The 16,126-nt window shown below is 37.7% G+C and overlaps 1 protein-coding gene across 2 annotated transcripts in view; it reads left to right on the forward strand.

The window, feature by feature from the left end:
* Positions 1–16,126, forward strand: part of clcn1a (chloride channel, voltage-sensitive 1a) — a 33,157-nt gene that overhangs the window by 7,532 nt on the left and 9,499 nt on the right. For both annotated transcript variants that reach the window (XR_012359783.1, XM_073858485.1), the window contains exons 2-14: positions 1,868–2,165; positions 2,258–2,389; positions 4,622–4,750; positions 5,157–5,290; positions 5,461–5,538; positions 5,747–5,825; positions 6,606–6,731; positions 6,839–6,923; positions 8,915–9,016; positions 9,674–9,758; positions 10,020–10,175; positions 11,688–11,757; positions 12,397–12,507. Coding sequence is in view for 1 of the 2 variants with exons in the window: in XM_073858485.1 (XP_073714586.1) it covers positions 1,868–2,165; positions 2,258–2,389; positions 4,622–4,750; positions 5,157–5,290; positions 5,461–5,538; positions 5,747–5,825; positions 6,606–6,731; positions 6,839–6,923; positions 8,915–9,016; positions 9,674–9,758; positions 10,020–10,175; positions 11,688–11,757; positions 12,397–12,507 (1,585 nt within the window). In the remaining variant the exon portion in view is untranslated. The remainder of the gene's footprint in view (positions 1–1,867; positions 2,166–2,257; positions 2,390–4,621; positions 4,751–5,156; positions 5,291–5,460; positions 5,539–5,746; positions 5,826–6,605; positions 6,732–6,838; positions 6,924–8,914; positions 9,017–9,673; positions 9,759–10,019; positions 10,176–11,687; positions 11,758–12,396; positions 12,508–16,126) is intronic.

A 16,126-nucleotide genomic window follows, 5' to 3' on the forward strand; every position in this document is an offset into this window, starting at 1 on the left:
TTTTATCAATATTTGTACATTTCTTGAACGATTATTTATGTTATTTAATTGTTGGTCTTTGTTTTTCCACCTTGTAGAGAAGTAAAAGCACATTAACTGCACTCGAAATGCAGGGTTGCTTCAATAACCCATGATTGGGTAAAATATAACTAATTCTCTTAGCTAAATTAACCAAGAAAATGTCCACATTTTCCCAAACCATGGGTAAAACAACAACATTTTAGAGTTAATATGCATTGTTATTCTGACATAAAAGACATTATTTAGCATGTGGAAAGATTTATATTATTTTATATTATATTATATTAAAGGGGACATTTCACAATACTTTTTAAAGAACTGAAATAAATCTGTCTCCAGAGTACATATGTGAAGTTTTAGCTCAAAATACCATATAGATAATTTATTATAGTATGTTAAAATTGCCACTTTGTAGGTGTGAGCAAAATGTGCTGTTTTGGGTGTTTCCTTTAAAATGCAAACAAGCTGATCTTTGCTCTAAACTGCAGTGCAGTGGTTGAATAGTACAGATTAAGGGGCGGTATTATCCCCTTCTGACATCACAGGGGGAGCCACATGCTTGCAGAGTATGGTTTACCAAAACTAAGTTACTGGGTTGATCTTTTTCGTATTTTCTAGGTTGATAGAAGCACTGGGGACGCAATATGCTTTATGCCCAGCTACTTCAGTCAGCTCCTTGTTTCCTGTCTGCCATTATTGGACAAACTGATTAATCCAGGTGTGTCTGATTATTGTTGTTGTGACTACTGAGGTCAGGCACACCTGGATTAATCAGTTTGTCCAATAATGGGAGACAGGAAACAAGGAGCTGGCTGAAGTTCAAGAAGTAATGCAGCTGGGCGTAGAGCACTTAAACATGAAATGGGTTAGATTTTCATCATATGTCCTCTAAGTAAATGATAATGTCTGCTTCACCCCTTACAAAAAACATGTTTTTTACATTATTTTTTTTTTTGATAAACATTTGTAAAACCATGGTAACATGTTGAGGTATTGATCACTGTCAGGGTTTATATTGCAAATACAACCAGCTGGATGTACAATTATCCTGCCTGCCTATTACTTGGCTTTTTGCCACGTAAGTAAAAAATTGGATAAATATATTTGAAATATTGTATTAGCTTATTCACAAAAAAATAAACCTGACACATGACACATTAAAGTACAAGTAGTACCTGTCAAGATGACTGAAACGCCTGTATTGCACTTACTCTTTTGATCTACTTATAACCTTAGTCATTTACTCAGTTAAGTTGTGAGTGCTAAAAATAGTTGAAACACTTTATAAATGAAGTAGATGTTCTCTGGACAGAAACTAAAATAATACATGTTTTAGCTTTGTGAAATGTTTAATGTTTATGTTCAGATGTCAGATTTAGCGAACAGATATTCAAGGCAAATAAGTAACTTTGTGTGTGTGTGTGTGTGTGTGCGTGCGCGCGCGCGTGTGTGTGGTGTGTGCATAGGTAATGTATCTTCCAGATGTCTTGTCTGGGTTTCATCCAGGTGGTTATAAATCTAAATGTAGACCACCTCTCTTCCGCCGGTGGATCTTCTCAAGCATGTAGATTTTCCTCTATTTTTGGACTCCCTTCTCACCTCTTATACGCTTCATGTTGTTCATGAAAACTAGGGCGACATCTTTTTCTTTTGAGTTTCACTTTTATAGTTTATAATGTTATTCTATTGGGATTTTAAGGGCAACTCTGGGCAGTTAGCTGAAATATTTGTCACTATTGAATCTTTAAGCGAATGTAATAATGTAATTCTGTCACAAACTCGTCAAACCTGTTTTATTGTTTATTGTATTATTTTTTGGTAAAAGTTTATTGCTTTCCGTGAGCAGCTATATGGCGAGTACAGGGAACCCCCTGGTGGGTCCCAGCGAAGAGAGGCCACCCGCCTACTAACAGAGAGGCAGCGGAAAAAACATGGTGGGCATCATCACCACGGGCACCCCCATGGGCACCACCACCATCATGCTCACCATGGACAGGGTCACAGCGGAAATCGCCATCATGGCCACCGCCATCGCGGCCACCATCATCAGCAGCTGGAGACGGGGAGTGCTCCTGACAAACAGGAGCAGGAGCAGACCCAGACCTCTTCATTCAAGAAACGCCGCTCTTATTCCAAGTGCAGAGGTCAGGGTGAAATACCTGCAGTAGTCCTGCAAGTGTACATACGGCATAGAGATCTGATTGTAGGGGTGATTGATTGTAATGTTTCACGTTAGATTGTGTGGCTCGAGTACAGAAGTTCCTTGTCTCTAAATTGGGAGAAGACTGGATCTTCCTGGTGCTCCTGGGTATTACGATGGCATTAGTAAGCTGGAGTATGGATTATGCAAGTGCCAAGAGTCTTCAAGGTACTACACTACCCAGAATTCCACATCTGCCACATGCTCTTTTCTTCGTCTTGGTCTTATGTTGAATTTTTTTACTGTAATCTTGCAACTTTGCCAAGCTTACATTAAACATCATACTTTTGGACTTGTCATATTATTCATCAGTGGCGGCCGTGACTTCTTTTTTTGAGGGCGCACGATGCGAAGTTTGTCACATAATGTATGTAGCCTGTCATGTGTGTGGTTCGTAATTTCAAAATATGTGTTCGGCGCGTCGAGTGATCATATGTGCATCACGTGTTTTGTAAAAATAAGTGCCTGCTGCAGACGCGTCTAAAGGGTTTATGATAAAATAGTATTTCCTGTTTGCCAGATACTCGCATAATCTCATGCGTAATCAGAGTTTACTGTTAAGGGAGTGTCTTGGGTGTATTTTGTGAACGTAAGCGTCTCTTTTATAATAAACAATTTTAATGCGTGTGCAGCAGGCACTTATTTTGACAAAACACGTGATGCACATGGTTCACATGACGCAACAAAAACACATATTTTGAAAACACGAGCAACACACATGACACTCCGAACACATTTTTTGAATTTGTGCCCCTTGGAAGAGCAGTCACGAGCCGCCACTGTTATTCATAATGGCATTAATGTAGGATATGTCATCATAATTTTCCAATAAAATAGATCACAGAGCTGTGTACTGGCAAACTTCAAACACTGTTAATAAACAAATAAATATTAAAGAACTCCAACTGAGTACCCATCTGCTGGTTTCTGCGTAAAATATATTTTTTAATATACTTACAATGACTAGATAAGGTGGTTAAAACTATCTCTTATGTAAAATGTTTAATAATAATAGATACAAAGCAAATTTAAACAATTATTTCTTTGTCTTTATTTTCTAAAATATTTTCTTGGGACCCCCAATAACCTCCTGGAGGTTCGTCACAACTTGTATATAGCCCGTCAAGTGTGGTTCGTAATTTCAAAATATGTGTTTGGCGCGTTGACTGAACCTATGTGCATCACGTGTCTTGTCAAAATAAGTGCCTGCTGCAGATGCGTAATCAGAGTTTACTGTTAAGGGAGTGTCTTGGGTGTATTTGAGCATCTCTTTTATCATATACGGTTTTGGTGCGTGTGCAGCACTTATTTTGACAAAAAACGTGATGCACATGGTTCTCATGACGCAACAAAGACATATTTTGAAAACACGAGCAACACACAAGACACTCCGAACACATATTTTGAATTTGTGCCCCTTGGAAGCGAAGTCACGAGCCGCCACTGGTAAAAGGGTAAAGTATGTGCAATTTCATGAAATGCGGCATGCGTCCCTGCAGCTTAAAGGAATAGTCTACTCATTTTCAATATTAAAATATGTTATTACCTTAACTAAGAATTGTTGATACATCCCTCTATCATCTGTGTGCATGCACGTAAGCGTTGGAGCGCGCTGCGACGCTTCGATAGCATTTAGCTTAGCCCCATTCATTCAATGGTACCATTTAGAGATAAAGTTAGAAGTGACCAAACACATCAACGTTTTTCCTATTTAAGACGAGTAGTTATACGAGCAAGTTTGGTGGTACAAAATAAAACGTAGCGCTTTTCTAAGCGGATTTAAAAGAGGAGCTACATGTTATGGCGTAATAGCACTTTTGGGAGTACTTCGACTCGGCGCAGTAACACCCTCCCTCTCCCATTATGAGAGGGAGAAGGGGAGCGGACTTTTCAGGCGAGTCGAAGTACTCCCAAAAGTGCTATTACACCATAAAATATAGTTCCTCTTTTAAATCCGCTTAGAAAAGCGCTACGTTTTATTTTGTACCACCAAACTTGCTCGTATAACTACTCATCTTAAATAGGAAAAACGTTGATGTGTTTGGTCACTTCCAACTTTATCTCTAAATAGTACCATTGAATAAATGGGGCTAAGCTAAATGCTATCGAAGCGTCGCAGCGCGCTCCAGCGCTTACGTGCACGCACACAGATGATAGAGGTATGTATCAACAATTCTTAGTTAAGGTAATAACATATTTTAATATTGAAAATGAGTAGACTATTCCTTTAAGTTTCTCTATTTAGTTTATTCCCTTTAAGTCTTGTTTTATTTGTTTATATAATTTTTTTACCTTACATTTTGTATGAAATTATCCAATGTTATTTTGCACCTTTTCTTACCTCTCCTAAAACACACTTTTGTTCTGCATGGCTCTACCTGTATTTCTCCCTGTTTTCAGCCTATAAATGGTTTTATGGGGAGTTAAAGGGAAACATCGCCCTGCAGTACCTGGTCTGGGTTTTCTATCCTATGGCTCTCATCATATTTGCCTCTCTGTTCTGCCACCTGCTCGCTCCTCAGGCCATTGGTGTGTACTTCCGGCTTTTATGTCATTTCTTCTGCTTGGTTACTTTTGTATTAATGTACTTTATTTAGGTTCTTTAGAGAAAAAGTATATTTTGCCATTTCCACTAAGGTTAAAAGAGGAGTCAGTAATCTTTGTGATCTTTACATTCATTTACTTTTCTTGTAAATGTCAGATTATAAATAGTGCTTTACTATAAAACTTGCATGATACAATTTCTTAAAGTTGAAAATCTGTTTTGATGATATGATCGCCACCTGCTGGTTTATCAGCTACCTTCTTCAATTCAACATCTCTAGTCAGATTTTCTATTTTCAGTTTCAGCATTTTTTTTCTGTATCCAATATACCATCTTTATATTTAACTCTTTCAACATTCTTGTGTCTTGTTTTCCCATTATTTTCCTCAGGCTCTGGTATTCCAGAGCTGAAAACCATCCTCCGAGGTGTTGTCCTAAAGGAGTATTTGACACTCAAAGCATTTATTGCCAAAGTGGTTGGACTCACTGCTGGCCTCGGCAGTGGATTGCCAGTTGGCAAGGAGGTACAACTTTTAATTCAGCTTTGTCTGAATTTGGCATTTGTATTGACATTTAAAAGAATGGATATTTTACTGCCTAAAAATTGCACTGCAATTTCAGATAAGTGATCCCTTGGCGCTTGATTTACAGTTATCCTCTGTTTTCTTTTTTTTCTTTTTTTGAAATATATCAGGGTCCTTTTGTTCACATAGCCAGTATCTGTGCGGCTGTGCTCAGCAGGTTTATGTCCTTCTTCTCTGGAGTCTATCAGGTAAACAGAAGTACATGGAGAATTTGGCTTCTCCTTTCAAAAAACACTGCACCCCCATTTATCATCCAATGACAGGGTAGATCAATTTTAGTATGCATTAAATTTGAGGACAGGGCTGATAAATCATGCAGGGCATTTATATTTCCATTAAAGTTTCCCATCATCACCCACCTGTATTTTCATCTTTTTGTCTGTTTTGTGTCAGTAGAGCCCATATTGTTATGCAGACATCCTCACAGTGGGTTGTGCTGTGGGGGTCGGATGCTGTTTTGGGACCCCTCTTGGAGGTGAAGTAATTTTAAATATTTAAAAATGGTGTTTCAATATAAAGAAAATACTTGTCAGTTTCTTTACTTTTTCCTCAACATTTTAGCTACAATATTGGTTACAGTTAAAAAACTTTAATAAAAAAATTTATTAGGTATGATACAAGTATTATTTAATTGTTTTCAGAGTATTTTAAGTTTTTTTTTACATAATCCGCAAGTAGTTTTTCTTGTTTTATAAACCGTAACAAAAAGTATTCAGATATGATAAAAATAAAGCGTCTTAAAAGTGGAGTGTGTAAATTTTAGCAGCATCTTGTGTTGAGATTGCGAATTGCAACCAATGGCTCAGTCCACTGCTGCTCACCCCTTGCTTTTGAAACGCATAGAAATGCTACGGTAGCTGCCACCGGAAAAACATGTCATCGTTGGAGACAACTTAGTAAAAAAAGTTTGTCCGTTAAGGGCTTCTGTAGAAAAATGGCGTCACAAAATGGCGACTTCCGTGTAGGGGGACCCTCCGTGTATGTGGATAAAAACGTCTCATTCTAAGTTAATAAAAACATGATGGGTCATTATAAAAAGGTCTTTATACACCCCTGATAATATCGTTTTGTATATTATTTTGCATTTCTGTCAAGAGATCCTTCTAAAAATTACAATTTAAATGCTATACGGATGTTTCAGTGTTTTCTCAGTTAAAACACAATTAAGGTCATTTTTTATATAAAAAAGCTTTTTTATCCAGTTATTGGCATTCATGCCTTAATATTGTTCTTTTCTTCTTGTTCCTGTATCAAGGTGTGTTGTTCAGCATTGAGGTCACATCAACCTATTTTGCTGTGAGAAACTACTGGAGGGGCTACTTCGCTGCTACATTCAGTGCTTTTATATTCAGAGTGCTGTCTGTGTTCAATAAAGATGCAGGTGAGATGCTGTGCTAAACCATATTCCTGAAAGACATCAAGATAAACAGGGGACCTTTAACTTCTATGCCTTTTTTAATCTGCATTCAACTTTTCAATTTTTCTCAGTGACCATCACTGCTCTCTTCCGCACCAACTTCCGAATGGATTTTCCCTTCGATCTACAGGAGCTCCCAGCGTTCGCCATTATTGGGTGAGAGCGCGGGCCGAGAGCGTGCCGTCCGTGGTGAGGGCACAATCCTGAAGTGTGTGTTTGTGTGTGTGTGTGTGTGTGTGTGTGTGTGTGTGTGTGTGTGTGTGTGTGTGTGCCATATTGAAACCTTTGTAACACTTGCTAAATTAAAGAGCACCTATTTCATTACTAAAAAAAAAAAAACATTATTTTGTGTATTTTGTATAATACAATGTGTTTGTGTGGTTTATGGTTAAAAAAACACATTATTTTCCACATACGGTAAATTTTTGTAGCTCCAGATATCAGTGTCTTCCTGAAACACACTGATTTTGAAAAAAGCTCATCGATCTGAAAAGCTCTTTGTCCCTGATTGGCCAGCTAATCTGTAAATTGTGATTGGTCTGAATACCTCTAATGTCAGCAGGAAATGTGACGCTCCTTACCATGTTTGAAAGATTCGGTCACAATGCAATACTAACAGGAGTTAACTTACAGGCTTTGAGTCCGAAGCAAAGGAGTTATAATGATGTCGGTCTTGTTCACGTCATCCGGCCCAGGAAGTAAACTGTTGCCTACAATTTGTGTGTTTGTTGTAGTCCAAGAAAAGAGATTTACATTGGAGACGATAACTTGCGTCATCGTTTACTTTGGGGTTTGTACCTTTTGCATGTTGTGTACTTACTAAGGATGCACCTAATCCAGATTTTTTAAGATTCGGCCGAATCCGAAACCGAATACCAAATCCTACTCGCATCCTTATTCCATTAACACATTAAAACACATTAATGAAGTAAACAACGTCCACAGCAGTGTATTTTTCATTTTATTTATTTTTAACTGTAAAATAAAAGGATAGGCAACATTATGCCAGGATAACAAGTGGGAAAAACTATTTTGACAATTACCATAAGCCTATGCATAATAAAAGCGATGCGGTGCGACACGCTCGTTTTTCCAGGTGCGTCCGCGATATGTGAACCGCCCCTAATGCGGCTTTCACATAGGATGCGGTGTGCGCTGCGCTCGCCGCTGGGTTCGGCGCAGCCAAGCGATTTGTGCTCTGATGGCCAGACTAAAGTAGGTGGGGTTTTCAATAAATTACTACAGTGTTTATATTTGCGTTAAATAGTCGACGAGGAATACAGAGACTTATGTTGCTCGTCTCCATTTCACGTAACTTTAAGCATACTTACAACAAGCTGCTTGACTTAAAACACACCTGACATGCCAACTTGAATTTCTACATGTTTCCATGAGACGGCTTTCCTTCCGTTGTCTCTGTCGGAGCATAAACTTGTATTATAAAGCTCTGAGAATCCCGAGTATAAGCTTTCGTCCATTTTGCTTGTTTGGATGCCCCGTTTCTATTGGCCGCGCGGGTTGTCGTCACAGAGCGCAGCGCAAAAGTTAAACTATTTTGAACTTTGACCGCGGCAAAAAACCGCCCTCGCGCGGCGCAAGCCATTGAAATGAATGGGTTTCATAGCGCAGCGCAGCGCACACCGCTTCCTATGTGAAAGACCCATAAGGCTCACAGAAAGAAAAAGCTTATCTCCACGTCAGCACCCGATGTGTGTAATCAACGACTGCGTGACGTCGACCCGCGTAGCGCAAGCCTAGGGTTCGGTTCAGTGGAAAAAAATCTAGGATTCGGCCGAACCAGAACCCCGTCAAAAAGACCTGTATTCGGCCGAATCCGAATCCTGGATTCGGTGCATCCCTAGTACTTACATGCACTAATACACACTTACACACCAAAGGAAATGCAAAATCATGAATCAGACGATAGGTGCTCTTTAAATTCACATAGTTGCATTATAACTTTTGAAAAGTTAACAAATGTTAGTTACTGGGATGCATAACCGGGAACGTGTTTCTCCTTACATTGGATTTCTCTAACAGTTTTTGATTGGAGTGCAGTTTATTTGCTCAATATATAGAGTATGCTCTTTCTGTCTTGATCTCTGGAATGATGTGATATGTTTGTGCTTCTTACTATTTTTCTGCAGAATATCATGTGGCTTTCTTGGAGCTTTCTTTGTTTACCTGAACCGTCAAGTTGTCCTTTTCATGAGGAAACCAAACATTCTCACCCGCTTCCTAACAAAACAGTAAGACTTATATATGCACTGCTAGAAAAAATTGTCAAAATATGTACACCAGCTGTTACTGTGCCAGTACCCTTAAGCGGTACAGATATGTACGGTATACATTTGGTACCAATATGTATCTTTGAGATACTAAAGGTCCACTGTGTAGATTTTTAGCGGCATCTCCACAGCTCACCCCTCCTTTAAAAACGCACAGAGAAGCTACAGTAGGCGAAATTGGACAAACATGGCATTGTCTGAAAACGTATTGACCAAATACGCTCTTTAGAACAGTTTGTCCTTTTAGGGCTTCTGTAGAAGCATGAAGCCATAAAATGGGATTTCCACGTTAGGGGACCCACACTGTATTTAGATAAAAACGGTTCATTATGTAAAGTCTTTATACACCACTAATAATATAATATTTATATTATATTGCATTTCTGTCAAGAGGTGCTTCTTAAAGTTACACAATGCACCTTTAAGTGCAAAGCTGTACATTTTGAAAGGTCACAGCCACAGTGATAGCTGGGGTACATATTTTGACCATTTTGAATGCTTTAATTTCAGTAGTTAGTGACAGTGTGATGTGCATTTGTGTCTGCTGAGTTCATTTGCTGTAATGATCATTTTTGGAATTAGTTCACGGACACGTGTCACTTTTTTTTTTCTTCCCAGTCGGCTGATTTTCCCTGCTGTTGTGACCTTAGTGATTACGACGCTGACATTCCCTCCGGGCTTTGGACAATTTATGGCTGGAGAGGTCAGGATTGGATGCATCTGTTAACAAGTGACACCAACAATTTTGTTTATTTTGATACAAAATAATCCTGTGGCTCAACAGCGCCAATGTCATGGGTTTGATTATTAGGGACTGTTAAAAATGTAAACTCAAATGTCGCTTTGGATTAAAGCGTATGTCAAATGCATAAATGTAATGTAAATCTCTGAGGATCATCCATAATGCTTATTCTGTTTTTTGAATCATTTGGGCTAAATCAACTGTGAATGGTTTATTTTCCAGCTGATGCCCAGAGAATGCATCAACTCTCTGTTTGATAACTTCACCTGGACTAAAATATTGAGTTCATCTCTACCACCTGGTATTGGACGCTCAGCTATCTGGTTTCACCCTGACGTCAGTATCTTTATCATTCTAGTTCTCTTCTTCATCATGAAGGTTGGTCATTTTTCAAAGTCTTGTTCACATTTGTCTCTCAGACATTTGTCCTTCGATTTTTTTTCTTTCCTATTTATCTTAACCTCTCCATCTCAAGGTCCATCTGTGGTATTTAACTATTTATGTTTTTCATTTACTGTCTTAATAACATGCATTGCAACAAGTGCCTTTCTTGTCCTCACGAACAGTAACTGGGTGATTCTCACGAAACCATTGAAACACCACGGCAATGTGTAATATAGTAACATTAAAAAGCTTCAGAATTAACACAATACTGTGTTCTACCTTGCACAATGTGTGATTTCAACATAAGAATTTATAATTGTAAATTTTATCTCATTTTCTGCTGAAATTCTCATTACCGCAATGTGTCCGGCTGTGTTTGAACATGCGTTATGTTGTAATTTAATCAAATTAACACAAAAATATTAAGAAAAAAAATAAATGATGTTTTGCTAGACTACTTTAGATGACAGAAAAAATATTTACTGAATATTCATGTATAATAATAATGAAGAAAAATTAGGAAAATGATGTGTCCATGCCTGATGTTCTCATCCTCCGCAACACTTTTTGAGAACAGTTTAAGCACACATACAGAATTTTAATAAAGTTTGATTTTGAGTGACCAAGCACATGGACCAGTTACTTCAAGATGGCTACCAGGTAAGATCATTTTTTTACAGTTAATTTGAAATATTGTCTTGTCAGAATCCTTACACGACATTTTGATTATCATTACCGCAACAGATGCTTATTAAATCTTAATTTTATTAATAGAAGCATAATACTTTGATTTTAAATGCATGTGCAGAATCTCCAAATTATGTTCTTTCAGGTTTGTCATGTCATTTTGAAAATATGTCAGTGTTGATGTTTTCTGACTGTTGCGGTAATGAGATTTTTTAGGACAAATTTTTTAAATTACGTTACAAGAAGTTTTAAATGATAAGTAAAAGTTTTTAAATTAATGTTCCCATTTACTCCAGACTTTGTTTTTCAAAGTCTGGTGGGAAAAAAAGTAAATTTAAGCAATTTTTACATTTTCATGCTTGACATGTTTACAACCAAGTTTTCGTGAGAATCACCCAACTGCTGCCTTGAAGTAAGAAAATCACAACCAATCAGAAAATATTTGTTTGTAGTGTAGCAATGTGAAATAGGATTTTGGACCAACTATATTTTTTATGGGCAGGGCTTACCAGTGTGACACAACAAAAGGTGTTGGGGTTAAAAGAATAAAAATGTATTATTTTCCTATAAGGAAGTAAAATAGATTATGCACATATACCATCTACCATCATGGCTTTTCATGTCAAACTTGTCTGCTGTAGGTGTTTGAGATGAAACCTTAATTCCTGTCATTATCTGCAATTTCAGACATATTTTAAAGCTGCTGATGCAATCATTTTTTTTTCTTGTGTTAGATTATTACACATTTTGCTGACAACCGTTTTATAGATTTCACAATTAGGTCAGCTATATTTAAAATCATTATTATTCACCTCACAGTTCTGGATGTCAGCAGTTTCCACCACCATGCCCATCCCATCTGGAGCCTTCATGCCTGTCTTTGTTTTGGGTAGGTCTCCAAGATTATTGATTTATTACAGATTTCCATTTACTGTATAGATACATGAATACGGCAAGAAGCAGATCCTGTAGACTTATTTAGAGAATCTAAACTTTAAAGGGGACATTTTTCATGTTTAAGTGCTATAATTGGGTCCCCAGTGCTTCTATCAACCTAGAAAATATGAAAAATAACAACCGAGTAACTTAGTTTTGGTATACCAATCTCTGCAAGCATGTGAAAAAATACCTTATTGAAATTTGGCTCCCCTTGTGATATCAAAAGAAGATAATACCGCCCCTTAATGTGCACTATCCAACCACGGTACTACAATTAAGTGCAGATATCAGCTAATTTGCATTTTAAAGGACACCCAAAAACGACACATTTTCCGCTCACATCAACAATGTGTCAATTTTAACATGCTATAATAAATTATCTATATGGTATTTTGAGCTAAAACTTCACATACGTACTCTGGGGACACCAAATATTTATTTGACATCTTAAAAAAGTCTTGTGAAATGTCGCCTTTAATATAATTTTGTACAGGTTTTAGAAAGATTCAAATAAAAAAAGGATCAAGGATTGATCTTCACTGACTGGACTCAGACAGTTTTTCTCTCTGATCTGATGTTTCATTTACAGGTGCTGCATTTGGTCGATTAGTGGGTGAGATTATGGCCACTCTGTTTCCTAATGGGATCCTGTTTGATGGAATACTGTACCGCATCATCCCTGGAGGGTACGCTGTCATTGGTCAGTCATCCTTTCCTCCTCTCTTACAATCTGGCGCTCTAACGCTGTAGAATTGGCATATTCGAGCCGTAGCTTCCCTTTGGGAATTTCTAATGGGTTTTCAGTCATCACACTGTACCAACACAATGTCATGGCAGCTTATAACTATTTCAAGTTGGTGGGTAATTCAGGGAAAGTCATGCATTCTCTTTGGACATTTTAGTATAAAACTGCTTTTGCTCCAGTGATGTTGGGTTTAGGGGTTTGGCTTAATTATTTTTTTTGCAATGCACATCATATGAATTTGTATGAATTAACCACCATATACAATAGTTAGAAACACCCATAAGATCAGAATGGGCATAACCTAACCAAATTGGTGGCGCTTTGGATTGCAGCCCGGAAGGTGCTGGGTGGGTGCGGCGAATTTGCAGCGTATGTTTCTGTGGTTGTAGTTTACTTATGAAGTGCGTACGTGTAGTTATGGGGGAACAATTTGTAATATTTGGGGAATGGAGGGGTAACAACCAGGAAAAATATAAATAATATATGCAGTGAAGTGCTGCGTAAGTGCAGCGAATTTGCAGCATACATTTCTGTAATTGTGGTGTACTTGTGGGGTACATGCGTGTGATTTTAGGGGAACAGTTTATAATATTTTGGGAACAAAGGGGTAACAAGTGCCACTTTAATTTACAGCCCGCAGATGTTGTATTTACTCTTTAACAACGTGAAACAAGGGGGTAACAAGTGCCACGTTAATTTACAGCCCGCAGAGGTTGTATTTACTCTGTAACTACGTGAAACAAGGGGGTAAACATTTTTGCCTTGCCTATTTTAATTTAGCTTGATGACCCAACAAATTGCTGTACTCTTTTTCTTTCTTAAGGTAAGTAACCTTTATTGAAAATTGTAAATAAATTGTATCGTAATAATAAATAGCATAAACACATTAACTGAATTTCAAGTTTTGTTGTTTAGTAATCTCCATCATCATGCATCATGAAACGATAAAATATGTACCCCCCGTGGTTAAAAAAAAATTACTCCCAAGCATAAGATTGTTTTACATGTAGCCTACGCCATATCACGTAGGTCTAATATTTGAATCGTTAGTCCGAAGTTACGAATTACTTACTGTAAAAATAATTTGTAATTTCCCACGTTTTTACCATATAAGTCATACATACCATGTAATATTAAAATAGTTAGCCCTTAATTATAAAATACTTACTGCATATATTATTTGTATTTTTCCTGGTTGTTACCCCTTTGTTCCCCAAATATTATAAAATGTTCCCTTATAATTACACGTGCCTACTTCATAGGTATACTGTGGTTATAGAAACGTGCGCTGTAAATTTGCTGTACTTACGCAGTACTTTACTGTATATATTATTTGTATTTTTCCTGGTTGTTACCCCTTTATTCCCCAAATATTATAAATTGTTCCCTTATAATTACACGTACGTACTTCATAAGTATACTATAATTACAGAAACATACACTGTAAATTCGCTGTACTTACGCAGTACTTTCCGGGCTGTAATCTAAAGCGTTACACCAAAATGGGTTAAAAAACTGTTTTTGCTTTCACTGTACTATAAGTTTGTAAAAATATCCTAATCGCCGAATTGTTGACTACTACTAAAGGTGTGTTGCATTTTGCAGCTTAAACTGGCCATTTAGGGTTGGTGTTATCCAACATATAAAAAAATACAGAGATATGCAGTCTTATGGGTCATGCACACCAAACGCGAACTCAACGATTTGCGCGAGTAGATTACATACAAAGTCAATGCAAGGATGTGAACAGACGCAAATGCTCGTGGGGCGATGCAAATGACGTAAATTGGGCAGCACAATTGCCGTAAAAACACACACTGCACAATTTTTACACTCCTATAAGATCATTACCTTATTACACTGTGCAACATGGATGAATTAAACTTGGGTACGACAAGCATGTAGACTGTACGATGATGACATGGAGGCTTTGACGGCTACGTCACACGTTAGCGCAACGTCACCAGCATGCGCTAGTGGTAAACAAATACCAGTACGCAGGTCGTAGCAGCAAACACTCTGTGCGTTGATCATGCTGAATTTTTGACACTGTTAGAAAACTATCGTAGGCTATCTTTGGATGCAAGACCGGGAAAACGTCCGTCCTTGAACCTCTCTCGTTGAACGACATAGGACCACGGATAAAGTGCCACAATCACAGAAAATGCGACGATTCTGTCACGATGACAATCTTTCGTCTGGGACAGCCAATAATCGTGCAGTGTATCCCGAGCTTTACGGAATTATGATAATGTCTGTCTTGTCTACATCACCAATCCTAGGAAGTAAACGGTTGCCTACAATCTGTGTGTTTGTTGTAGTCCAAGAAAATAAATTTATGTTGGAGGCGATAACTCGCGTCATTGTTTACTTTGGTGTATGATGTACCTGTTGCATATCGTTAATAGTACTGATACACACTTTAACACCAAAGGAAATGTAAAATCGTCAATCTGAACATAGGTGCTCTTAAAAAATACAGAGATATGTTATACTATTATAATATAAAAATAATTATTTAATCAATGTGTGCACTTTGTGAGGGTGCAGTCTTATTGGTCGTACACACCAAACACGAACTCAATGATTTGAGCGAGTAGATTGCATACAAAGTCAATGCAAAGACGTGAATACATGAGAAGGCGATGCAAATGATGTGAACTGAGCAGCGCAATTGCCCCGAAAACGCACGCTTTTCGCCTCAAATGCATCTTTGAAAATATTCACGAAAATATGACACAAAGTCCTACGAGTAATCTAGAGCGAGGAACACGATGCTTTGCGTTTGGTGTGTACGCCCCATAATGCGAATTCAACAATTTGCGCGGGTAGATTACGTACAAAGTCAATGCAAAGATGCAAATAGACGCAAACTCGCACAGGGCTATACAAATGATGCAAATTTTTAACTTGCGCGAAGACACACTTGAGGCAAATATTTTCATCACATTTTCAGATTCGCCCCGTTTGCATTGCCCTGCGCGAGTTTTCGTCTGTTTGCGTATTTGCATTGACTTTGAATGTAATCTAATAGTTGAATTTGTGTTTGGTGTGTACACCCTTTTAGACTCTTTTTTTAACATTTTTAGCATTTTTTTTTTAAAGTTGCCAGCCAGTGCCAGCATTTTTCATGATTTTCACAAAAGTTTAATGCCTTCCAGAAAATGTTTTTCTTTAAATAGCAATATACAATATATCAAATGAAAGAACAGACCCTCTGCTTTAAAAAAAAAAGGTTTCATCCTACCTTCATTATTTCTCTTTTTATAACCTCTCAAATATGGGTAGGTTCCTCAAAAACACCAAATTCAGATTCAGAGCGATCCTTAAAACATACACAGAGTTCTTTCATTTTCATGTGAGGCGTTACTTCCGGGTTGTATAAGTTGCGGAACTGTGCCACCTGGTGGATAATAGCGTTACGGTGGAAAGCCGTAAATTCTCGTCATTGGCAGGGAAGCGTTTTCTCTTAATTGATGATATAACTTGTCAATGGCGGGGAAAGAGTTAATGGCCTAATGCTGTAAGAGCTTTGTTAAATAAAGACCATTAGTAAGTTTATTATTAGTAAAAA

This window comes from Misgurnus anguillicaudatus, chromosome 20 (assembly GCF_027580225.2).
Source record: "Misgurnus anguillicaudatus chromosome 20, ASM2758022v2, whole genome shotgun sequence".
Classification (NCBI taxonomy): Eukaryota; Metazoa; Chordata; class Actinopteri; order Cypriniformes; family Cobitidae; genus Misgurnus; species Misgurnus anguillicaudatus.